The sequence below is a fragment of the Natator depressus genome, chromosome 7, assembly GCF_965152275.1.
Source record: "Natator depressus isolate rNatDep1 chromosome 7, rNatDep2.hap1, whole genome shotgun sequence".
Classification (NCBI taxonomy): domain Eukaryota; kingdom Metazoa; phylum Chordata; order Testudines; family Cheloniidae; genus Natator; species Natator depressus.
The window spans coordinates 71420808-71447267 of record NC_134240.1 but is presented as its reverse complement, the minus strand read 5'-3'; the positions used below and the strand labels follow the sequence as shown (position 1 = coordinate 71447267).

Below are 26460 nucleotides of genomic sequence, written 5' to 3'. Positions count from 1 at the left end.
CACACCCCCCCCCTCCTCATATCTCTGCATCTATTCTTAAAATCAGTAGTAGTTCTCAAACTATGGGTCACAGAAAGCTGGCAAGTCACAGTGACTTCTACAGGCATCCAGCTATTCTGAAAAATTAGCTTGAAACAAGTATGAGGAAACAGCTAGTCTTCTTCCACCAGTGGACAGAGAGGATGGGGGAGTTGCCCTTGGGAACTGGACCTACCCAGTGAAAAATTTGTTAGTGAAAAATTTCTGAATAAGGTACTTTTCTACCCAAGTATGTGCTGCAGTTGCCACAGGGATGCTATTGGATAGTGAGTGGCAGTGAAAAAGCAAGATGGGCAGTGCCATGTGGTTGGTGACAGAAAAATGAGGTAAGGCAGTCTGGATGATGGAGAGCGGGAGGGGTGACTAGGCTGGGTGCTTATGGTTGGACATGTTGGCCTATGCTGAATGGGAAGGAAGGCTTGGTGCTAATGGGTAGCTGGGGAGGCTAGGCACTGGTAAGTAAGTGGCCATAGGGTTCTTTGCCTCAAGCTGTGGCTTCCTTTGAGACAGCCTGACAGTTCTGCCTTAGACCAGACTTGCTGTGGTTTGGGAGCTGTCTTTAGGGCTGGGCCACCTGCTCCCCTCTCCCCCACACTCATTGCAGCTCACCCCATTCCTTCTCAGGTCCCCCTCCCTCAGCCAGACGCTATGCACAATAGCAAGTTTTAGAGGTAGGTGGGAGGGCTTCAGCTCTCACCCACAATTCAGCCAGGATCTTGCGGACAAACATGATGGGGCAGTCAAATGAGATCTGTGCCACCTGCCAGCCCTGCCTTAGTAAAAGCAGTGTTAGTGATGAAGACATTTCTAGGCTTTCTCCTGGTCACTGCTGCCAGTTCCATTTTTGTCCGATATGCCAGGATCCCTAGGGCACTGAGGGGGGATTTTTCTTTCTTTTTTTGGCTACTGAAAACCTGCCAAGGAATTCTTTTGACCCGCCCCCCCAAACTGGTGTATGATAGTGTGCTGGGGTACTAGCTCGTCTCATGCCAGCGGGGGGTTCCTGAAGTCTCAGCCGCGGGAGTCCCTTGATTCGTGAAAACTGAGGGTCTCAGGCAAAGAAAAAAACAGAAGTTTGTAGCCCAAGGGCGACGCGCTGCCAGGCCAACGGGACCCAACCCCTCCGTGCGGCCGCAGCCTGGGATTCGGTCAGTCTCGCTCACTCCTGCCACCTGCCCCGCTGCAGGCCTCCCTCCTCGGCCAGCCCCCTCGGTAAACGAGGCGAGGCGAGGGAGAGGGAGTTTTACGCATGCGCAGACCCAGTTCTAGCGCAGCCGGAAACTCGGGCCGGCAAGGTGCCCACGTGCGTAGTGGCGTCTCTCTGCCGCTACGGATCAGTACACGCAGAGTGCTCCACGCGAGGCTTTACGACGGGCACAGCTCTCGCGAGAGTAGCCGCTCGTTCCCCCTCTCCCTTTTTGTGCTGAGCCTCCAGCCCGTGAGGTCAAACCGCTGCGTCTCTGGAACCCTCCTCACCCCCCAGCCCGGTAAGTGCGGAGCGCACCGGGACCCGGCACCCCTCCCCCCGCCGTGCGAGCGCGCGGGCGCCCTGCCTGCGCTCACCCGCTGCGGAAACCCCGCCGGCTGGTGCTCGCCTAGAGCCGAGGATCCGCCTCGCGTCCGGGCCCGCCGGGCTCAGCCCCTGTGTGCGCCGGGGGTGGCGCCTCCGCTCCGGCCTTGCCGTACGTGGCTTTCCCCGCCCTTCCCGCGCCGCTAACTGACGGGCGGGCGGGCGGGCGGCCGCTCTGGGCCGCGCTCCCCCCGGGGGCTGCGTCCCGGCGGGGTGACAGTGACTCCTGTAACGTGGCGGGGAGGGGGGGCTAGCCGCGTAGGCAGACGGGAGGAGAGATGCTGCCTGGACTACGTGGGCGGGGAGAGGCTGCCAGGTGCAGAGAGCGGAGTGGGGTGGGGGCGAGCGCGGGGGGGAGCGTAAGCGGAGGGTGCGGGATGTGGGGAGGACTTCGGGACGGCGCCTACAGATACGTTTCCTCTATTTGAGGAGCACATGCTGGGGGCTACCACAGTCTACATCAGTGGTTCTCAGCCTCTCCAGGCTACTCTACCCCTTTCAGGAGTCTGATTTGTCTTGTGTACCCCCAAGTTTCATCCCACTTAAAAATTACTTGCTTACAAAATCAGACGTTGAAAACACAGAACTGTCACAGCAGACGATTACTGAAAAATTGCTTACTTTCTCATTGTTACTGTATAGTTATAAAATCAATAAAATATAAATATTGTACTTGAATTTTAATGTATAGTATATAGGGCTGTATAAACGAGTCTGAAGTTTTAGTTTGTACTGACTTTGCTGGTGCTGTTTATGTAGCCTGTTGTAAAACTAGGCAAATACCTAGTTGAGTTGATGTACCCTTGGAATACCTCTGTGTACCCCTGATGGAGAACCACTGATCTACATAAAAGGAGCTTGTGAGTTTTGTACTCACGTCATTGCAAATGTAAGGAATATGACTGTTCTTTTAAAAGGTACCATTTGCCAAACAGACTAAACAAAACAATTCTCTATTTGATGTACTAATAAAGAATAATAAACAAAGTGATGGGCGTACAATATGAAAGCACTAGTTTGTTTACTCTGAGCTACACTGTCAATTGAAAAAAATTCTTTTAAGAATCAGCAGCCTGGTTGGTTTAATAGTTTATCTTACAGTTTATTATGGGTGGCACTGAACCTCGTTAAATTAAACAGTTTTGAAAATATGATTTTCTTTGTGTTCAAATAGTGAAATATTTCCTGCATCCTAACCTACACAATCATACATAAAGATAGTAGCATTCTTTATCATGTGTTCTTGGTAAATATATTTGAGCATGATCAAAAATCTTTTTTGGCTTATGTTTGCTGATTAGATTTAGGGCAAAATTTTCAAAAGCACCTAAGGCTGTCTCTGCACCACAGCATAGCTGTGTCAGTGTAGGTATGCCAGCACAACCCTGTACTGTAGTGTGGAGACATGCTATGCTGACCAAAGGGGTTTTCTGTTGGTGTAGGCTCCTCAGTAGATGGTGACTGGGTCCATGGACTTCTTTTGACATAGCTGTCTACGTCTGGGGGTTAGGACAGCATAGCTGTGTGGTCAGGTGTGTGGTTTTTTCACACCCCTGGCAGCTATTTTGATCTTTTAAGTGTAGGCCAAGCCTGAGTCACTGGGACTTGAGCATTTTGGAAATTATCTGTAGTGATTATAAATTTTGCTTTTTAATACAGTGCCATAGGTGCATAGTGTTCTGCAAAGAGTTTAACTCCAGGCTAGGTAAGACATAATATGGAAGAATTCTTAAAAAATTGCAGGTAGGTTACAGAAGTGCTTAGATTTGAAGGGAGGGTCAAAATAGGTAGCTGTCTGATGTGGGTTTTTGAAGGGCGAGAGGGAGGCTGTAGTGAAAACAAATGTGGGGGTACATTCCAGGTCTCAGGGATAGCATGGGAGAAGGCAGAGAGGTGCTTATGGAAGTATAGTACCAAGAGAAGCATAATTGGGAGAGCAGGGCTGGAGTAGGGAGTGGTGAAAAAGAAGATGAATATGGAAGCAGTCTTAACGGGAAGAACATTTGGATTTTCCTTGTAACATCACTAACAATGGAAATATGTTAAATTCCAATAATTTTAACTATATCTTGAATGCCTCCCCCCTGTAACCAGGTTAAGGGTTAGGCACCACTTCACTTCTCACCTAAAAAGTTAGTTTTTATTTCAGATCCTAGTGTGTCCGTCCTCGTCGTATCTCCTGCATTGTGACAACCCACCATGCATCATGTTGTGGAACTCCCCAAAGTTATTTCTTTTGACATATTGCATGTTTTTTTCTTCTGAAAGCCTCTTTTTTTTATATATTCTAAAAGTATAAAATGTAGGCAACGTTAATATATGGCATGACGTTTTTCAAGGGAATGTGCCTCACATTCCATACTTCATTGGGATTATAGAATAGCCTTGAAGTGATGGAATGACTGGTGGATATGTTAGAACAGAAATGGCTATAACAGGGACAGACATAAGGGGAATCTGCAAAGAGCTTTCATTTAATGGGCAATTTTTTCCATTTAACTTGGTTATTGAGGGGCAATCAGCATATTGCTACTGGTGATAGAATTAAAATTACATTTGCAAATCACACTAAAGGAAAACTGATCTCCATTTAGGCCTCCGTGAACAAACAGCTCAAATCAAGCTACAGAATCAGCCAAATGGACTGGCGGTAGCTATATTGGTGGGGAAATCTCTCCCATTGACAGTGCTGTCTACACAGGGAGTTCAACATAGTTATACCGACCTCTCAGGGGTGTGAATATTTTACACCTCTGAGTGTTATAGTTATGGCAATATAGGTCTGTAGTGTAGACCAGACCTGAGTAAATTTTCCAAACCTGAGTAAGTTTCCCAAAACTCTGTGTAAACTCAAAAGCTTGTCTCTGGCCCCAAAAGAAGTTGGTCCAATAAACAATATTACCTCACCCACCTTGTCTTGCTAATGTCCTGGGAGAGACTGTACTCCTGGGGGAATTCTGTGCCAAAAAATTAAAAATTCTGTGTACAGTATTTTAAATTTCAGCAAAATTTGGCATATTTTATTTGTCAAAATAACACAGTATAGTCACACATTTAAATTATTTTGGTAATTTATTTCAAAATACCTGTGAGCAAGTATGTCTGTAACAATACAGACAAAAACAAAAAATTCAGGAAATGTTTTTGACAAATAGATTCCTTACTAGGCATGTTAATACAGAACTTTTGAGTAATTAATTTAAACTACAATACAGAAATGTATTTCCTGCACCCCTCAGAAGCAGTGCAAAGGCTTGGGGGAGTTGGGGTAATGGAGGAGCTGAGGGAGAGGGAAGTAATTGCTGGGAAGGAGCCTGAGAGTGAACTTGGAGGTTTGTTAGGTGTGGGTGGGAGAAGTATGGATCAGGGGTTTTTTAGTGTGTTGGGGGAAGGGATTGTTAGGGAGCCTCTTCCATGCAGACCCTAGCTGACCCCTAGCCTCTCATTCAGTCAGCCACCCTCTTCCCCCATCCTCATGTGTTCCTGCACCCCCACTAAGCCACCCTCTTCCACCCGTCTCCATGTGTCCCTGCACTCCCATTCAGCCCGTGCCCCAGTCTGTCCCCCCACTAGCGCTTCTGAACCCCAGTCTGTGACACCCAAGCAGCTCCATGTGCCCTACGCTTTCTGTCCCCCCCACATATCCCGTGCCTCCTGACCTGGCCCCACGGGCAGGCGCTGTTAGGAACGCAGCCTCTGCTCTTCCCTAGCCACAGCTGGGGCTGCTCCCACCCGGGAGCGGCTGTTCTCTGTTCTGGTGCTACACTGGGTGACTGGGCAACAAAATGGCAGATGAAATTCAATGTTGATAAATGCAAAGTAATGCACATTGGAAAACATAATCCCAACTATACGTATAAAATGGTGGGGTCTAAATTAGCTGTTACCACTCAAGAAAGAGATATTGGAGTTATTGTGGATAGTTCTGCTAAAACATCCACTCAATGTGCAGCGGCAGTCAAAAAAGATTGTTGTGGATCATTAAGAAAGGGATAGCTAATAAAACAAAATATCATATTGCCTCTATATAAATCCATGGTACACCCACATCTTGAATACTGCGTGTCAGTGTGGTTACCCCGTCTCAAAAATGATACATTGAAGTTGGAAAAGATTCAGAAAAGGACAACAAAAATAATGAGGGGTATGGAACGGCTTCCATCTGAGGAGAGATAAATAAGACTGGGACTTTTCAGCTTAGAAAAGAGACAACTACGGGGGGATATGATAGAGGTCTATAAAATCATGACTGGTGTGGAGAAAGTAAATTAGGAAGTGTCATTTTTTTCCTCTCACCACAAGAAGTAGGGGTTACCAAATGAAATTAATAGGCAGCTGATTTAAAACAAAAGGAAGTATTTCTTCATATAATGCACAGTCAACCCGTGGAACTTTTTGCCGGAGGATGTTGTGAAGGCCAAGACTATAACAGGGTTCAAAAAAGAACTAGATAAATTCATGGAGGATAGCTCCATCAGTGGCTGTTAGCCAGGATGGGCAGGGATGGTGTCCCTAGTATCTGCTTGCCAGAAGCTGGGAATGGGCAACAGAGGATGGGTCACTTGATGAGTACCTCTTTTGTTCGTTCCCTCTGAAGCATCTGGCATTGGCTACTGCTGGAAGACAGGATACTGGGCTAGATGGACCTTTGGTCTGACTCAGCATGGCAGTTCTTATGTTCACAGCGGCCCCGGGTGGCCAAAAGGTGTAACTGCAGCACATCTTGGCAGAATGAATTTTCTGCTGGGGGGGAAAAAAAATCTGAGTGGCACATGAATTCTGCATGTGTGAAGCGATGCAGAATTCTCCCAGGAGTAAGACATGACTGCAACAACACTGCATGCTAATAATGAGTATAAGCAACATTTACCCCTCTGGTGCTGAAAAAGGTTTACTTTTAATGTAAATGCCATAAAACCACAATCAGGCTTTCAGAAGGGTGCTGAACTTTTGTGTCCCAACTACATTACAGACTTCCAACAATTAAAAGAACCATTTCAAACATCTAGAACACATGTAAAACACTTTCCACACTAGTGTTTGTAATGACAGGTTTCAGAGTAGCAGCTGTGTTAGTCTGTATCTGCAAAAAGAAAAGGTGTACTTGTGGCACCTTAGAGACTAACAAAATAAATTTATATTTAATAAATTTGTTAGTCTCTAAGGTGCCACAAGTACTCCTTTTCTTTTTTTTAGTGTTTGTAATGTTTCTCAATTGTGTATTGATATTACTGCGTTAACTCTGAGCAAATCTTATAACTGGTTCAGTCTGAACTATTCCAGTGTTAGTGTGAATGGAAGTGTAGCAACAGAAGTTCACTTGATACAATTCCAAAATGGCATGGGTAGATAAAGAGCACGTCTAACCTTCAGATTTGCAACGTGCATTATGTGAAGCATTTTTTGTTGTTGTTCATTAAGGTGGTGATTCCAGATTCCTCTCTTGTTTGCAGCTTCTGTACCTATGTATGGCTTCTGTTTTATAAGGTACAGCATACAACAAAGACCTGTGTTTTGGGGAATGCTGACACCAAGTTTTATTAAATGCATGCTATTTTAGACTGAAAAATGCTTATTATAGAGATTACACTTTACATTTTGCTACAGCACTTCTCCATCTGTTAAGAGGATTTGTGGGGCCTGCATTCTGGGATAGGTACTTCAGGAGAACCACAATTCATAGGTACTATAATGGGAAACATCTCAGTCTTTTAATATAGACAGGGTCCCAGATCTCAAGCCAATTATTTTTGTCCTTGCTGAATAGAATAGTAAGATTTTGATGTGGACAGATTGACTCTTATGTAAACTGTGGAAGATTTGGTTGAACAGCTAAGTTACAGATCTTTCTGAGAAAATGGATCCATATTTGTAAGCCAAACCACATACACAGATTGCATGCTTGGCCCTAAGCAACTGTGTGCAGGTTTGGTAAACAAAATTCCATCTTTTAATTTCCAAAAGGGGATTGTTTGGAGACCACCGTGCCATACTTCCAGTTTTCTAAGACCCCTAATGTGGCCTTTCCCCTTTGCATTGTCCTGTTGGACAGAGGTTAGAAGACTAAAGTCCATAAGTGTAAGGTGCGTCTCCAAGGCAGGGAACAGGCATCTTGCTCAGCAGCAGAGCTGTGTTCTTTTTGTGCAGCAACCATGCAAAGTAAAGACTCCACTTCTCTAGAAGCTTATTTTAATAAAACTTTTATTAAATCTTAAAAAAAACAGAAAACCCTCCCTGAGTCCCTCCTCTCTCAGTATTAGCAATCCGGCCTCCTCTCGCAGCTTTATGCTGCAGCCTCCCTCGGCTTTCTGTGCATGAGCGTTCAGGCCAGTCAGAGCTCTCTGCTGCTACGATTGTTTCCAGGCGTTTCCCTTTGGTGCCCTCGTAGATCCCTCCTTTCTGTGAAGACGTGCAAGACTGAGTATTGGCTGTGGCTGCCCTGGCCACGTGGGGCTCGAGGGGTGGGTTTAGGAAGTAAGCTGCGCTGGCAGATTCCAAAGCCTGCTCAGTGCTCACAGCTGATAAATTTGCAGGGGCTATATAAGGCCTTGAGAACCTGGGCTCGTCGTACGGGAAGACAGACGAATAGTAAACAGGTAGGGCAAGCAGGCTTGGCTTTCAGGCTGCAGGGATGTGACATAAAGTCAGCGGTATGGGTGTATGCTTTAAATATTTGTATAAAATATTTACCACAGGGATTTGTGATTGCATGGATTTCTGTTAGTATGTTGTGTTTGTTATATTCAGAATAGAATGATAATGAGAAAGTTAAACAGCTCTGGGAACACTCAGACACAAGCAAAGTCTTTGGTTTTCAGACTTTTTTTTTTAAGCAGAAAATTTAATTGCATTATTTTGTATGAAGAATTCATGTGTTGCTGCCTTTGCACTAGAAACCGTTCTGTGCATTCTTGAGCAGATATGTGTTTGGAACAAGACTGCAATTTTCTTTAAAAGAGGTTTTGGGTGAGCCCTAGAAAGCTGTATGAATCAGTGGATGCTGAAAGAGAAAACACTAAAAGCTTGTTAATAACCATAGTCACTGCTGAACTATTTCCATCATTGGATAGAAATGCAGGATGAAGAAAGTGTAGTTTTAGCTAATCTAGGGGCTTTCATTTTACAAGTTATAAGATGTACAGACTCTTTTCCCTGAATATTTTTGGTTTCATATCAACAGTCTTCTATACATATATTTAAAGACATTGCAATTAGAATTTTTAATCTAGACAGTTTTGAAATATAAAATGTGTAAAACAACTCAGTGGCTTTGTAGCTGTGATATACAATTGAGACAATGGCAAAAATATTCCATATAACATACTAAAGTGGCCTTGGTTTGCTGTTCCTTAAGCTAGGGAATTTTTGGCTAGGAACATTTATAAAGCATGCCATTGGATCTTCAACAGCTACTTGGATCAGAAAAAGTTTAAGCTACAGTGAACTAAGGCCACTTTACTTCTGAATGAGAGCATGGGAGTAGGGAGCGATAATGTGCTTTAATTTATGTGCATTACCTTCACACCTTTAGTAACTTTGGTTTAACTTTTCTGAGTGTCCCATGGCGACAGGCCCTCAAATACCAGCATAATCAATTCAGCCCTTCATTCTTTAGAATTAACTGCAGTTATTGTATGGGAATGTTAAAAACTGAGGCTTTTACTGCTACAAGAAGGTGTTAAAGGTCCAGTGGCACTCATTGTGAATGTCCTTGGCCAGAAATTCCCTAAAACTCCAAATTTTTGTAAACTAGTTGCATCTTCACAGTTTGTAATATACCCGTAATAATGTTCTGATGGGTGGTAGCTCTGTAGAGTAGAGATGAATTGAGTGACATTGAAGCGAAAGCTGTAGCATAGGCAAGCCTCCTGGTAAAATTCAGCTCTGCCACTGGTCATGATGGCAAATTATGGCTATGAAATGGCTGCCTCACTCCAGAGGCGGTTTCATTTCATTGGTACTGTGTGTGTGTGTGTGTGTGTGTGTGTGTGTGTAGTTAAAATGTTTTGAAAGATTCTATATATGGTGCTTGGAAAATGTTCTGGACATAGAGTACTAAATCAGTTAGTGTATGAAAATTAGATGGTGTTGATGGGAGACAGCGAGGTCCAGTTACAACCCTTTCAGTGCTTTGTCTGCTTTTTCCTAAAAAGTAGCAAAATTGACAGTGAATGCCAACCATGAAACTGGCAAGTCTATTGTCAATTTTACTCTTTTAAAATATGTAAGTTGCAAAATGTTGTTGTAATGGTTTTGCATTTGGTAGATGTACAAAACCAGTGTAATTTTCACCCAAGTCTCTTCAAGCTCACTATTATTTATACAAGCTATAACACTGCAAAATTAACTTTAAAAAAATCATACTATCTTCTGAAAAAATTGTGACTACTATTTCCATAATTGGAATAATTCCATAATTACCAGCAGGAGAGTGAGTTTGTATGTGTGTCTGTGTGTTGGGGGGGGGGGGGGGGGGAAGAGTGAGAAAACCTTGATTTGTGCTGGAAATGGCCTTCCTTGATGATCACTTGATGATCACTTTAGATAAGCTGTTAGCAGCAGGACAGTGGGGTGGGAGGAAGTTTTGTTTCATGGTCTCTGTGTGTATATAATGTCTTCTGCAGTTTCCACAATATGCTATGCATCCGATGAAGTGAGCTGTAGCTCACGAAAGCTCATGCTCAAATAAACTGGTTAGTCTCTAAGGTGCCACAAGTACTCCTTTTCTTTTTTCTTTTTACGAATACAGACTAACACGGCTGTTACTCTGAAACCTGTAGCAAGAAGAAGGATTACAACAGTTTTACAAATTGAACATGTAAATTTAATTGCATTAATATTAGAATTAAACATATAATATTCAAGCAAAAATAGAGACAAGGTAGGTTGGCCCTCTGCATCCTGAATAATTTGGTGGAGACCTACGTACATTTAAAAAAAAAAAAGAATTAAAGTACTCTTCTAGTTCTAGCCTGAATATGATCATATGTTTCTCAAGAGGAGGAGGTATTGGATGAAATTACTTCACAACTTGTGGTGTGATCTTTGATTTTACATATGAAATGTTGCTTCTACCCTTTTCCATAGGAAGAAAACCAAACACACCATACAACACCATCCTGCAGAATGTTTATATTTGTGTTTGTTTTTTGTTCTGTTTGTTCGTTCGTTCTTTCATGGTGGTGACCTGCATTTTCATGTGACATTATTACTAAAGACCAGGGTCTGTTTGATTTAAATCACTAAAAGGCTCTGTTTACTCATGGATTTCTCTATAAAAGTGCATTCTTGTTGGTTGTTATAACCTTAGTACATATTCTTCACAACTCAGAGAGAGATGTAGGTTTCATTTTTAGAAGGTACACACTATATGCTTTGAAAGTGATTGATTTATTTTGAAAACTTTTCAGATTAGTTTTACAGCTATATCAGAAAATGAATGATTGTTTGGTTATTTCATTTACCAAATATAAATGAAGCAGATAGTTCACCTCCCAATGACTTCATAAATATCTCCAAGTCAACAGGTTAATCATTAATATTTGGAGGATTTTCTTGCCATGCTGTATTAGGAGGAGAAAATCACCCGTCAGACATTTAAATTGTTTTATTTAACTAAAACAACAACATTATGTATTCTGGATTTTTTTCTTCAACAGCAAACGTATAATAATTTAAAAAACAAGCATACGAATTTTTGAATTTAGTTAAACATTCAGGTTTTTTAAAATCAGGCTTGTTTTTGTTAAAACTGTTTTTAACTAAAATAGTTAAATGAACTTTTTTTTTTTTTTTAAATCAAAAATTAAATCGACTGTGTCAGCCAGGTCAACATGAGAAACTTAAAATATTGGCTTCTGCAGCTAACTCAGTCTTCTCCACCTTCATTTTCCTGTTTGTTTATAATCTGGAAAAGGAAAAACAAGCTTTCCTGCTTTTTCAGGTCCCAAACGATTTCTAAATTTGGAATGAATTTGTCCAAAGGAAGCAAATATTCTTTCTACACCAGCAGAATGAGCTTAAAAGTGAGATTATCACTTCAACAGTCTCTGAATCCAAGTACTTAAGTGACTCCCACCAGTTCACTGGTGTGACTTTCTTTAAAATATCATCAGCAAACATATATTTCTTGAATGGTTCACCCTTAGCTCTGAAGTTTATTATAGTTGCCATTATGGAGGGATGATTGCTGGATGTCCATGTCATAACCAGCTCCTCTTATTCAGCAGTTAAGGTTTGACCCTGGTATCCAGTATTAGAAATATTTGCAAGAAAATAAGTTGGAGATACTGCTTATCCTATTCTCTCTCTCTCTTTTTTTTTTTTTTTTTTTTAATGCTTGTAATTTAACTCTGTCATTGCATATTTTTCTTTTTAAGATCTCACTCAGTTCGTTCCATATTTCAACACCATCAGCAATAAAACAGTTATTTCCTTGCATTTTGTTCAAGGTACAGAAATAGGCTTCAGGGTACTCCGCATGTGTTCAACATTTCTTTTAAGACCAATGTTGAGAACTTCGGCTGTGACAGTGCCATCTATTTATTTTTCACGATTTTGTTCTCAAACTGTCATCAGATTAGGCCAGTTCTTGATATGGAAACAGACCACTCCTGAGTTCCATTGCACATCTTGTGGAAGAGTTAGCTTGGTTCCTTCCACTTTTTTCAGAGCAGTTGCTGCAAAGTGGTTGTTACGGAAGTATTTTGCAATTTCAACAACATTAGCCTTTATTTCTGGAACACTGAAGTCTTTGGCATCAAATAAGCACTGCAACTGTATGTTGTTAGCTTGGGACTCTTTTCACTCTCTTCTAAATAATTTCTTCTCATCTTGGATACATTTGCAGCATTGTCTGTGACCAAGCTGCATACTAGACATTTGAATTTTTTTCCAGTTTGTTATAGCTTTTACTGCTACTTCTTGTAAATATTCTGCTGTGTGTGCATTTCCTGATTTATCAATTGTTTCTGTAAGGAAGACATTCCCTTCTTCTGTTGTCACACAAGCACATACAACAGGATCATTGTGGACATTGCTCCACCCATCAAGACTAAGGTTAACAATTTTACTCACCTATACCTTTTGCACGCTGCTCAATTTCTTTTTCATACACTTTATCCAGCAATTTATCTGCGACATCTGCTCTGTTGGGTGGACTGTATCCTGGTCTTAATGGCTGAACCATATTAACGAAGTGTGGGTTCTCAGTCATACGGAAAGAAGAGTTTGTTGCGTAAACAAACTGATGAAAAAATTTCCCAATTACCTCTTTTTGTAAATCTGCTGGTTTTTATCACAAACTTATCTATAGTTGTTTCTGGATGATGGAGATTTATTTTTCTTTTTGCTACAGGTGATATATATGTGACATACATTATGTTACTGAAACGCTATCATTAGCAGATAACTTTGAAACTATAGAAAATGATGGTGATCTTGAAGGTGGATAGTCTTCAGAATCCTGTATGTTGAGGATGGATTCTCCTAAACAAAATAAGTCAATGCAGTTATTTAATTATTACCATACTGTTCATTTAGTATTACTCATTGCATTCACTGACACTCAGTACTACTTTAAAGGTGAAATTGTAAAAGGAAGATCTGCCTATTTCAGCTATTTATTTTTTTTGTCACAACTGCATCTAAAATGATAGTATCATAGAGTAACAACTATATTTTTTGCTCAAACATTAGAATTCCAGAGGAATAGTCCAGAAGGAAGACAGGCAGTCCTTAAGAAAGAAGTATGAAATAGGAAAGTTTACAAAACTGAAAATCCTGCATGTTCAGACACGTTCCTTTCATCATCTTCAGTGCAGCTTCCTCCTGAGAAGGAACACTTCTCATGATGTTGTTTCATTCAGCCAGGCCTTGCATTACTTTGTTGCACTGTTTGCATTTTGCACACATGCCTGTCTTACCCACAGGTAGAGAAACTTCATTAAAATATTCCTAAACTGTGTGTCTTTTGCAGCCTGCTGCCATTATAGATTTTTTCTTCTAGTGAGAGAATGGTATGGTAGATCTCAAATCAATGAAGGCTACACTCGGAAAGACCTCAAGACTTCTGGAATATGCTGCTTAAACAGTTTCACTTTTGTTTCTACTGTCTGTACCTCCCTTCTCACATTTATCTTCAGACTTCCTCTCCCTTGTCCAGATCTATTCCGCCCCAACAATCTTCTATTCATTGAACTTTTTGAAACTTTGCACTTTTAGAGAGAGGTAAGGGATTGACTCTGTGTACGCAAATTTGCAGAGGGACAATAGGGTTGAGGTCTTATTTCTCACCTCTAATATTTATTTATTTAAAAACATAAATAACATCTTGCTGTTAACAAGAATTATCTCTGGAGACACAAATCCACAGTTTGAGAAGTGCAAAACTGAGTATCTCTGATGGTATCTTCTAGACTGAGCACTGAGTCCCATTGGGTAGATAGAAAAATTAACCTAAATAATCTATACAGAAGCCCCTGGAATCCCATAAGATTGGGTCCATAATCCATGAACTATTGGAACTCATTTACAAAATTTTTCTTAAACATTACACAAATATATTCTCATACTATAGAATTAGAATTTATAATCCCTATTCCAGGATGAGATATCTTTGAACTATAATGTATCTTAATTAAAACTATTTTTCGATTGTTTTTCCTCAAAAATCCGATTTTTTTTTTAACTTTTATTTTTTTAAAAATCATTGTTTTTTATCCACTCTGCATATATGTAAGACTCTTTGTGTTTTGGGGGATAGTAAGACGAAACTAGTCTTACTTTTAAAAAAATGTGTATTGGAAGCAGTGTAGTTCAGTCTTTCAACCAAACAAAATTCTCACTCCGATAACTGTTGTGAATGGGAAAAAAATAAATCATACCTTTTCAGAGTAGTTCTGTGCCTCATTTAGGGTTGTCCTGACTAGCAAAAAGGTAGGATGTAGTTGGGCTTAGCTAAATTTTCCTACCTAAGCTCAGCCTAGACTTGACCACTTTTCGTAATCAAGAGAAGGCCAGAGATACTGCACATTTCTGATAGTCATTTGAAGTGAATCTCAAGTTTTATAGCAAATCTCTGAAGAATCTGTTAGCTCTTGTTCTAAATTTGGCCTCTCAGAGTACAGCGTTTTCTAAAACTTCCCTAATGCTGCAAACATAGGTTCGGCTCCACCACTGACAGAAAGTTTCCTCCTCCTATCCCCAAAAATACAAAGGGTCTTACATAAAGTGTGTCACCCAGAACTGGACACGTTACTCCAGCTGAAGCCTCACCTGTGCCAAGTAGAGTGCACAGTTACCTTCTGTGTCTTACATACAAGACTGCATTTCAGAGTTACATTAGCTTTTTTTTGCAGCGGCATCCTGTTGGCTCATATTTAAGGCTACGATTTGATCATGGAGGTCGCGGAAGTCACGGAATCTGTGACTTCTGCAGATATCCGTGACTTCAGCCTGTAGCCGCTGGGAGCTGTATGGTATGGTATGGTAGATCTCAAATCAATGAAGGCTACACTCGGAAAGACCTCAAGACTTCTGGAATATGCTGCTTAAACAGTTTCGCTTAAACAGTTTCACCCCCACCTCCTGTGGTGTCCGGAAGCTGCGGGGTACCCCTGCCACCACCAGCGGCCGGCGGGGGAATCCCCATCAGCTCTCCCGTCCCCATGGGCAGGAGTCCCCTGTCCGCTTCATAGCCACTGCAAGTGGCAGCGGATCTCTGCAGTTCCCCAGCCGCCACGGATGCAGGGGACCTATGCAGTTCGCAGCAGCTAGGGGATCCCCTGCAGCTCCCCAGCCGCCACAGATGGGGTTCCTTCCCAGCCACGAGGCAGGGGCTGCAGCCACAGCAGGGCAGGGTGCTGGACCCTCCTCCCTCCCACTTCTTGTCATGGACCGTTTCAGGGACAGGTCACGGTTTCCATGAATTTTTGTTAATGGCCCGTGACCTGTCCCTGACTTTTACTAAAGATGTCCATGACAAAATCGTAGCCTTACTCCTATTTAATTTGTGATCATCTATAACCCCCAGGTCTTTTTCTTTTCTGTCTAGTCAGTTTTTGCCTAGCCCCATTTTGTATCTGCATTTAATATTTCCTTCCTAAGTATAGTACTTTGCATTTATTGAATTTCGTCTTGTTCATTTCCGACTGATTCTCCAATTTGTCACAGTCCTTTCAAATTCTGGTCTTCCAAAGTGCTTGTGAACCCTCTCACTTTGGTGTCATCTGTAAATTTTAAAAGCATACTCTCCACTCCAATATCTAAATTGTTAATTTTAGTGTTGAATAGTATTGGACCGAGGATAGACCCCTGCAGGTCCCCAATAGATAAGTCCTCCCAGTTTTACAGTGAACCATTGATAATTATTTCTTGACTATGGTCTTTCAATTAGTTATGCACCCATCTTATAGTAATTTCATGTAGACCACATTTATCTAGCTAGCTTATGAGAATGTCATGTGGGACTGTCAAAATCCTTACTACAGTCAAGCTTTATCAAGTCTACAGTTTTGCCCCTACCTTCTAGGCCAGTAACCCTGTCAAAGAAGGAAATTAGGTTGGTTTGGCACGATTTGGTCTTGACAAATCCATGCTGGCTATTCTTTATAACACTATTATCCTCTGGGTGTTTACAAATTAATTATTTAATAATTTGAGTATCTTTCTAGGTATCAGAGTTAGGCTGATGGGTCTATAAGCTCCCGGGTCCTCTTTGTTCCTCTTTTTAAAGATAGGTGGTATATTTTCCCTTCTCCAGTCCTCTGGGACCTCTCCCATCCTCCATGTCTTCCTTAGCTAGAAAAAAGTTTAAAAGCATTGGAAAACAGAAATCTAATGGGGAAGTTTTCAGCATGTAGATATTTAGCAGAACAGTATATCTTCTTTTTATATTGTTAGTGTGGATAAATTACTGTGCTGAAAAATTACCCTGAAGAATCTCAAGATCTCAATGTGACCTCCTCGTTAATATTTTTCCAGATAATTTGTTTTCTGTAGCACATCAGATATTGCAAATTACTGTGTACCAAAAGTAAACTGAGAGGACAACCAAGGCAAAGATTGGTATATTCAGACATGCTGTCCACAGAGGTGTACAACTTACTGGACGTTACTTTTTTATAGCAGGTTTTTTTTTAGTATTCGGTATCTTGACCTTTAGAAAAATTACATTTTCAAATGTGTTTTCAATAACAAATTAATATTACTGAGGTTGCAGATGACTGTTCAGAATATGCCCTCCTCATTCTTATCCTTTCAGGGACTTTTGGAAATACTTAAGTTTCACTGTTGTTAAAACAAAATTTCCTTGTGGTTTAGGAACATTATCAAGAATGAGCCCACCGCAGGATAGGAGTGGAAACTCCTGCAGTAAGGAGCCCCTTGTAAAGTGCCTTCAAGCTAAGAAAGACTTGGAGACAGCTATTGCTGGAATTCTCAAGGCTGAACAACAAATTAAAGTGAACTGGAGAGAGGTATTTAAAATGTACTTTTTAAAAGTCTAACGTTTTATCAGTTTTGGTTGGTAGTTCTACAAGATACTTGGTGTTCTGAGACAATAAACTGAATCTGTCCTAGAAGCACCATTATTAAGGCTATGATTTAGTCATGGGTATTTTTAGTAAAAGTCATGGACCAGTCACAGGCCATGAACAAAAGTTCATGGCCTGTGACCTGTCCATGCTATAAATACCCCTGACTAAATCTGGGGGGTGGGAGGGAGCCTTGGGAGGCGGGCTAGCAGCACCTATGCCAGTCACACGGGCCCCTGCTCAGGTGGTCCCCGGGGCCAGCCGCACAGGGCTTGCTGCAGGGCCACCTAAGCGGCTGGCTGCAGAGCTGTTCCAGCAGCGGCTGGTGTGGCTTGCCCCGGGGCTACCTGAGCAGCTGACCCTGGAGCCAGCTGCTTGGGCAGCCCAGGGTCAGCCACACTGGCTGCTGCAGAAGTGCTGGAGCTTGCGGAAAGTCAGGTCGCGGAAAGTCACGGAATCCATGACTTCCTCAATCTTCATGACAGATGCAGAGCCCTAACCATTATCTCACTATAATCCTTAGAAGACATAAGCATTTGAGTATTGCTAACCTCACCAGGCAAAATAAAAAGTGCAGTTTCTCAACATTTTTTGTGTTAATCGTTCCTTATTTGTAATGGGATTTTTTTTTTAGTGATTCACTATTTATGCTACTGGAAATAACTTCTTTAAACTGAATGATATAAAGGTGCTACAAATAAATATGTAGTAGTACGGCTGTTTTAATAAACTGATAATCCTTTGTGTTTGGGTACTCCTTCAATGGAAATGGTCTTGGAACTTTGAAGTAGGGTAACTGGTAAGTATGTTGGGTAAAAGCCCAAGCCTTTGATGAATAAACATGCAATGACATGGATTTCAAAATGGTTTGTATTTGTATTTTATGGGGTGAGAAGAAGGTGGTTGGAAGCTAATGTCTGTTTGTTTGTGTCACACTATATTTCCCCCCTTCTCCCCTATCCCCGCTGCCTCTACTTGCCTGCAATACATGGTGGTGCCCAGATTCTGATGAGGGACTCTGGGTGTTACTGTGATATGCATAAATGACAAATATTGCTATTTAATATTATCTGTCTTTGGAATTGGGTAGCCTCACATGACTTTTGTGAAAGTTTTTAATAATAATTGAAACTGCATTTGTCCTAAAGAGTACTCAGACTTGTGTACAATAGTGTTAGGTTTCTTAACCCAGCCAGTTGTGTGTGAATTGTATGTTGTGATGTGTGAGGGTTGGTGTCTTCGGTGTGTTCTTTGAACAAAGAAATTTCAGGTTATGGTTTGAGGTGATTACAATTAGTACAAAAATATTAGTATGTAATTTCAGTGGGTGGTTTCCTCTCTTCCCCCATGAAACATTGGGTATGCTCTGGTTTGAACTACTCAACAGACATTCTAGAAATACTAAATGGAGCCGGTATTTATCTTGCAGGTCAAAGCTCAGGTTCACAGCTGCATAAGTCGTCATATGGAATGTCTGCGCAGTCGTGAAGTTTGGCTGCTTGAACAGGTAGATCTCATTCAGCAGCTCAAAGAAGAGACCTTGCAACAGCAAACACACCAACTCTACTGGGTAAGATGTGTGTGTTTAACTCAATTTAGCTATATTGGCCGTTTCAAATACACTGGTCTTGCTAGTATGTATTCATGGTAAAGTACAAATCTTGAACAGGTATATCCTGTGTCATGTATAAGAATGTGAATTTGAACATGTGATGCCTTTACTGGAGCTAAGGCAATACTATTGTTTTATTTTTCATATAGTTGCTGGGACAGTTCAATTGTCTTATCCACCAACTGGAACACCCCCATAGCAATGACCTAGTCAATCAGATTTCTGTGTGCCTGGAGAGGTAAAAATATTACGTGATCTGAATAAATGAGTGCTATTCATTTTGACTTTACATTGAATTTAAACTGTTTTCTGGTCGTAATATCTGTAAACCATCTCTTCTACATAGTTAGCTTTTCTGAAGTATGTATAATACTTTACTGTGAGCTATTTTCAGTAATTGCTAAAAAAATTAATGGTGAGATTTCAAAACAGTCTAGGATAGAAGATGAGTATGGCTAAATACCCAGGACTGCTTTGAAAATCTCAGTGTAAGATTTTTAAATCGATCCTTTAAAGAGAAGTCAGGATACCATAAATGGTAATGCAAGCATAACTATTTGTGCAGGTTACTTCAGAGGTTAAGGTTTGATGTCATTTGATTTGGGAGGAAGAGTAAGTGAGGAGAGGAGTTTGCTGTTTTGCTGGATATTTCATTTTTTTTCTGTTTTTACTGCATAAGAGCCTTGGATGGACACATCTTTTTATATTTTTGTAAAACGCTAAATAAATAATTCAAATTAGTTCAGATTTTTGGCTGTTTGCAACAGAGCCAATTAAAAGCCTTTATACAAATATTGGCTCAGTTTTATAAGCTTAAAGCTAGTGAAGCATTTAACTGAACTTATGGGTGAACTTTAATTTTTATTAAAGATCTCCTTAATTCTTTTAGACTGGGCAGTCTGACCCTCAAACCAGAAGAGTCTTCCAACCTGAACTTTGAGGCTGATACGTCTTTCCTTCGCCAGGCCATCACGTCCTTTGGCTCAATTAAAACAATGGTGAGTACCAAGGCTTTTATAGTAGGATCACTGTTGAAAATACTTGATTCAGATATTTTTAAGGGGAGAGGGTGTCTGCAGATCCCTGATTATTTATTCAACTGGGTTCATTTTAAATCTCTAGTTGAAATAAAATATTTGTGTATGTTTTATTACAGCTTTAGGCACATAATTTAATATTGCATATAGCAATTTTTTTCAACTTCAAAAAGTCTATAACTCCCTGATCAGATAGATTATGATCACCTAGGTGGGATGTGATATTTATATACAGTAATAACAAAACCCAAGCAATAGATGATTTGTCAAGAAGTCTGTTTCAAAAGTATCTCCTCAGCTGCTGCACAAAACTTTACATATATGTTTTTGGCAGAGGTTGATTGGAAGGTTAGGGTGGGGTGGAGGGCGGCGGGTATGTGTTCTTGCTCTTTGTTGTAGCAGTTGGAATTTAATGTGGAGATTGACTTGTAAGCAATATTGGTGAAAAAGGTACATGCCCCAGCCTCTGGGAGCATTTACTTCTATAAAAGCAGAAATAATTCTGCTTAATTGCTCTAAACTGAAATTTGCCATAACATCTTTATTTTGAAGGCTCCCCCCCCTTTTAAAAAAAAAAAATTCAGTTACCTTGAAGTTACAGGGATATAAAAGGAGTTTACCAGTTGTAACTGTGCTTTTAATGCTGCTTCATTTTAGTCTTAATGTTTAAACATTTGTTTTTTTAATTAGAGTTTAGTTTTAAAAATGAGGAAAGTGATTATTCATCTTCCTTTTTTTTTTTAAAAATAGCAAACTCCTGAGACAGAAAATGCTTCCCCTTGGATGTCAGTGCAGAAGTGCACGCTGACCCAACATGAACAGGTAAAATGAATTTGTCCCCTGAAAATAGGGTTTGACTAAAGGTAGTATAAGCGTAACCTTGCTATCTATCCGCTTTCCTAACTGGTAATTTTCATGGCAGCGGTTAAGGTATTGCTGTTTGAGTATTCAGTAACAATGTGGCAAAGTGCATGTCCCAAGGAAATGCCTGTTGGGTGGATGTTCTAGTTTCCTTTTGCCATCTTCCCTTACATCAGGTCCTTGACTATGAACTTGAGTTAATTTGTCCCTGGGGATGGAATGGGGCAGCTCCAGCTTGGCTCTTCTAGTCCAAATACTAGAGGATAAATGGAGTTGAGTCCTAAGTGTGCCAGACAGGGATTTGAAACTGTTCCAGTTGTATTGCAACAGTTCACCTGGGAGGCACCATGCTGGGTCCAGCACAGAGATGCAGCTAAGTTCGAGGTATTTTTCATGTAGATGGAGAGACTATACAGTCAAAAGGGCTGAAGTGATCACAGGATCCAGAACTCCTGTGGGTCATAGGTCATGCAGATTAATTGTACGCATTTAACTGTTTTCAATCTAGTTTCTAGATAATTAGAAACAATTGGAAAAGCAAACCACACAGCAGTAAGCTGGTTTTTTGCCACATAGATGACTGTGAGGCTTTTGTGATGATGGTGTGAGAAGGGACTTCTGTGGTTCTTGTTTTGGTTAATAAATATTGGTACACATTGGATACACTGTACATTCTGAGATTCTCTGTAGATTGCCTCCACAATGAAATAGCTATGTTTATAACCTGGAGACCCCATACGTTCTTTTTTTAGCAGAAACTATTGTCTGGGACGTTGGGTTCCCCACTCAGTGACTGGCTACTTGGAAGCAAGTCTGCTAGCATTCGCCAGGTTCCATATGTTCCCAGCATCAACCCTGAGGACTGGCTAATGAAAAAGCATGTGCCAGAGACCAGCCAGGTAAGCTCTTCACGTATTAAAGAGGAATGTGGTTTCATGCTGCAGTTGAAATTGAAAGCGGGGGGAGCACATCCATTATATTTGTCTTGCATCTCTGCCCTACCCTTGTTACATCTTGCTTGATTCTCAAAATATTCTGAGCTGTCACTGTACAAACAGCTTTTTTTTTTTTTTTTTTTTTTTTTAGGATTTAAACTCTTCCAAAGTCTGTTATTTTGAGGAAGCCTGGGGAAATCTGAAAGATTTGGAAAATTGGCTCCTGCAGAATCAGCAAAGAGAAGAAAATTATGAAAAAACAGATTCCCATAAGCACAGGAGCTCCAATTCCACCACCTGCTCCTTCTTTTCCACTGAAAAGATGGATGAATTAGAGTTCCTTGAGCAAGAAGAGATGGACATTTCTGACTGGCTGCTTACTCCTTCTGACCCAGAAAATGGAAGTAGTGCCTCAGAAGAGAAATGGAAATGTGTGTTTCAACCTTTTAGGGAGGAATATAACATAAATGATTGGCTTCCCACAGCTGACTCCTGCACTTACTGTCGTGGCAGTCAGGCCAAGAGTGTAGAGATAGAAAACCTTGGAAATCTTAAGTGCCTGAATGAGCAGCAGGATGTGAAGAAATCCCCCACAGTATCTACCAACAATGTCTGGCTCCTACAGCACCCCCAGACTCCATTTAAAGTGGAAGATGTGTGCAAAGCTAATGAGCCATGCACTAGCTTTTCAGAGTGTGTGTGTGATGACAGCTGTGAAAAGGAAGCTCTGTGTAAGTGGCTCCTGAAGAAAGAGGGGAAGGATAAAAATGGCATGCCAGTAAGCCAGGTACCGGTGGTGAACCCTGAGCCTGAGAAGCCTAAATCTGCTGTCAACATCTGGCTTCATCCCTCCAGGCAGCTTCCAGAGGAGTCAGTTACTACCACAGTGAAACTGGATAGTTCAGTGAAGGTTGTAGAACCTCTAAAAGCATTGCTTGAGAGTCCATTGACAACCTGGCTAGCCAAATCAGAGCACAAAGCAGCAAGCACAGAAGAAAAGGCAACCCGGGAGAAAGCAGAAGTTAGCTTCAAGAGTCCCTTTCTAGACCTCCTGGCCCCATTCCACCTTCCTCTGCATGTCAACAGTTGGGTGTTGTCTTCAAAGAATACAGAAACTGTCAACCAGCCTCCGATGGAAGATAAATGGCTGCTACGCAAGAAGGCACAAGTGAGCATAGTCTTTAATGTTTATTCCTAGATAATGTGTTAAGACAGTATAATTACCAGTGTTACTTCTTGCCCTGTGTTTACACCAAACTCAAGTTTTTTCTAAAAAATCTTGTCTCCTCAATGCTCAACCACTATTTTAAGAGTGCTGAAATAAAACAGATCTCAGTATTGAAATCCAACTAACTTTGTAAAGCGAATGTAGCCAAGATTCATCTCACAAGAAATATTAGATTTAACTTTCTTTGATCTGACCCCTTTAAAAGATTGCAGACCCACAGGAAAACTAACTTAGATGCATTTTGGACATAATTATTAAGGACATTCCCTTTTTCAGGACTGTGGCCTTCCTACAGTTTGTGATCTTTTTGCTTGTATGAAACTGAATGGAGATAGAGAAAAGTGGCTGTACCAGACCCCTTTACAGGTAAGATTAATCAGTTACACAAATGCATTGCTAATAAACACAGTTGTGCATTCTATAATCCTTTAAGATATCTACATTTAAATGTTAAAAGCAACATTTGATTTGCTTTCTATATCTATTTTTAGCAGCTCAACCTATTCCTTTTTCTCCATTCCCACCCCTCCTAGTCCTCCATTGTTCTTTCCCTTATCCTCTTCTGCCAGGGGAAATTGAGGGAATCATACCCCTGTTAAATAAATTGATATTAAATATTGACTCTTTGTATGGTTTATGGTAAATTACACTCTAATTCGGGATTTTCTTAATTTTTATGCATCACACTGGGAGTCTCTGTCATATAGTTTAAGCCAGTGTCCTATATTTGGGATTTGACAGATGAACACTCTGTTTTTAACCTCCTGGAAAGCTCTTTTGCTGGCAAGGGAACAGCAAACCCATCAGAACCAAGAAACTTAGCCCCAGAAGCAGTATCTTTATGTGAAGCATTTTCAACATCCCTTTTGTTCTTGCTTCTCTCACAGAGTGTTACTTTCTCCTTTACCAAAGAACAAAATAAAGTAACTCTGTATTCTGAATTGTTTTGTTCTAGAAGTGAAGAACCTGAAGCATTAGAACCACGTCACCTTCCTGCTGATTGCCACACAAACATACTATGTCATGCAGTCTGCTGAATCATTGTGTTTGTGTCTGACTAGTCTGCTTTATTTTTCTTCCAAACGTTTAGCTAAAAGACAAACTATATTTATATGTAACTGAGTTATGGTGCAGAAAATGCCTTTGTGTTATAAATACTCCTGAGTGCAGGCCTGCTGAATATAAGCACACTGACACAATAGGCATTTGTAAGATTGTATCTTTCATGGGCCTATGTGAAGCTTCTCTTATGGGTTGTCACTTGAAGCATGGTGAAGCTCGGAACAATTGTAAAATGAAATGTCTTTGCTGTGAAATCTGCATCTCTGGTGCTTGGACTGTACTATATAGTGTTGCAGTTTTCTTACCCAAAAGATTGTCCTTCATATTCTAGAACTTTATTTTGAGAAGGATTCCATCTTTTTTAGATAGCTTATTCCTTAGGTGGAAGCAATTTTTTGTTAACTTTTGAAGGATGGCACTTGTTGCATGTGTCCTATGTACAGGTCAGCCCAAAGCTGTCAAATGTATTCTAGTTTTTGAAAGAAATATACTTTTTTTGGCCCCTGACACATGATGAGAACTGTTAGATGTGTTTTTAAAGGAAGACCTTCCTGTCAGTGAATGAGATCTTCAGCTACTGAGAACTGAGACACATTTGGCCCAGATCTTTTTAAATTGCTTTTGAACTGAAAGTCTTTTCAGTGCTGTTTAGTCTTTGTGAATTGATAGACTCTGAAGCTAGTAGGTGCCCAGCATTTGATGAGGTAACAATTACAATTTTACTGAAACAATTTGGTGTACAAAAAAATGTAATAGTGATGCAAAGATGTCTATTTTTTTAGACTAATTGGCAGTTAACTTATATTCTATAAACTGCTGGTAGTCATGTTTCCTTAGCTGGTTCATAGACAAATATAATTATAAATGGAAACATCTCGGAATGCTTAACAAAAATGGAACTTTGGATGCTTGAGAGCCTCCAAGTAGGATGTAATCTTGTTCAATGTGTTTTCCAGCGGGTGGCCTGCATAGATCCCACCACCTTTTCAATCTGTTTTCGATAGTTAAGGTAACTATCACCTTGATATCAGATTTGGGGAGTGGGGTCAGATTAATTTTGATCTCTGTAGCAGTGGACATAGCATGAATATATCTCCTCTAGTATATGTTTTATTTAAACCCTTCTGAAACAGTGCATACATTGTCTGAAGCCATTGTTGTACAAGGTGCCATTGGGCAGTAGGTTTGCTAGCTTGCATGAAGAATTAGCAGTTATTAAATACCTGCACAGTTAATTTCCCCCGTTCATTTTCATTAACTTTTTTCTGATGATTTTTAGATAATGTTTTCTTAAAGCTTGTCTGGAGTAAAAATGACCTCAACTTTTCAGTGCAGAAAGGAAATCTTGTTAGAAGGATTGAAACTTAATACCACTTGCCTGGTGCTACACAGTAAAAGTATTCATGTGTGGTATCACTGTGTTCAGATAGCCTGTGAACTGATGTTTTTAAAAAATCTTGGCCCTTTGCACACTGAAAATAGACTCTATAAGGGCTTTAGATTAGCAGACCACTTAAGACCTTTTCTTTTAATAGTTTGAGTCATCTACTGAAATCAGAACTTCAGTTTTTACCTGACCATATTGACTGTTGCTGCATGGAAAGACTGCACTATGACTAACTCCAATGATAACTTATTTTGATTAGCAGTTGAATTTAATGATGTCTGATGTGCAACTCACCTTTATAATCCTTTTAACCTTAGTCAATGAGTACTAACTTCATATTCAATTCATTACGCCCTTAAAACTTTCTGGGGGTGTGTTCATTTGCTTTTCACAGAATCCCAATTTAGTTAATAATAATAAATATTTAAAGTGTTGATTAGTCTTTTCCATTAAAAAGCATTGCAGCGAAAAGTGGGTGTGGTGGTTATTTCTTTGTGGAAAGCTGTATTTGGGGAATTTTATAAACTCTTTGCTCAGCTTTCTGTAACTTAAATTGTCCTGTTCCCTACAGCCTCCACCCTCATCATTTGTGGCTCTAAACACAAACATTTGACAGATTTGCACATTGTCCTTTGACTGATATGGGACTATCCAGTAGGCTACATGGGTGCTCTTTAATACAGAAGCTACTCAGAAGAGGTACAGCAACAAATGCCTCCTCAAGAATACTACTGGAAGGTCCTTTCTGGTGCTGTAAGAGGGGGTCTGTTCTAGGTTCCTTGCAGAGGGGAAGATGGAGAGCAGGAATGCCATAAGCAGAGCAACGGGCCACTTGAAGATCTTTTTCATGCAGGCATTATAAATTGTAGGCTGGTCCTGGCTGCCTCTTGGACAGCATGCTTGGCATGGGGAGAGGACAACACCTCACTACCAGACTTCAAACCCCTGCACCCCCCACTGTTCCTCAGACGTGCTTGTCAACTGCTACAAAAGGTTTTTTCCCCCTGCTCTCCTGCTGGCAATAGTTCACCTTAAGTGATCACTCTCTTACAGTGTGTATAGTAACACCCATTGTTTCATGTTCTTTCTGTATATAAATCTCGCCACTGTATTTTCCACTGAATGCATCCGATGAAGTGAGCTGTAGCTCACAAAAGCTTACGCTCAAATAAATTTAGTTTCTAAGGTGCCACAAA

At 40.7% G+C, this 26460-nt stretch overlaps 1 protein-coding gene across 3 annotated transcripts; it reads left to right on the top strand.

Moving 5' to 3' along the window:
• Nucleotides 1-1314: 1314 nt before the first annotated feature.
• NCOA4 (nuclear receptor coactivator 4) lies at nucleotides 1315-26460 on the top strand. Of its 3 annotated transcripts, XR_012640294.1 has the most exons (11): nucleotides 1315-1526; nucleotides 16931-17085; nucleotides 18572-18712; nucleotides 18904-18992; nucleotides 19644-19752; nucleotides 20542-20613; nucleotides 21405-21551; nucleotides 21739-22755; nucleotides 23092-23181; nucleotides 23771-24886; nucleotides 25836-26460. XR_012640294.1 is itself a non-coding variant. In XM_074958759.1 (10 exons), exons 2-10 carry the CDS (start codon nucleotides 16945-16947, stop codon nucleotides 23774-23776), a joined length of 1812 nt encoding a protein of 603 aa, XP_074814860.1. In that variant the 5' UTR covers nucleotides 1315-1526; nucleotides 16931-16944; the 3' UTR covers nucleotides 23777-26460. The 3 variants fall into 3 exon arrangements, 2 of the variants coding, with proteins under 2 accessions (XP_074814860.1, XP_074814862.1); XM_074958759.1 differs by having other exon boundaries at nucleotides 23771-26460; XM_074958761.1 differs by lacking the exon at nucleotides 1315-1526 and adding an exon at nucleotides 8080-8205 and having other exon boundaries at nucleotides 23771-26460.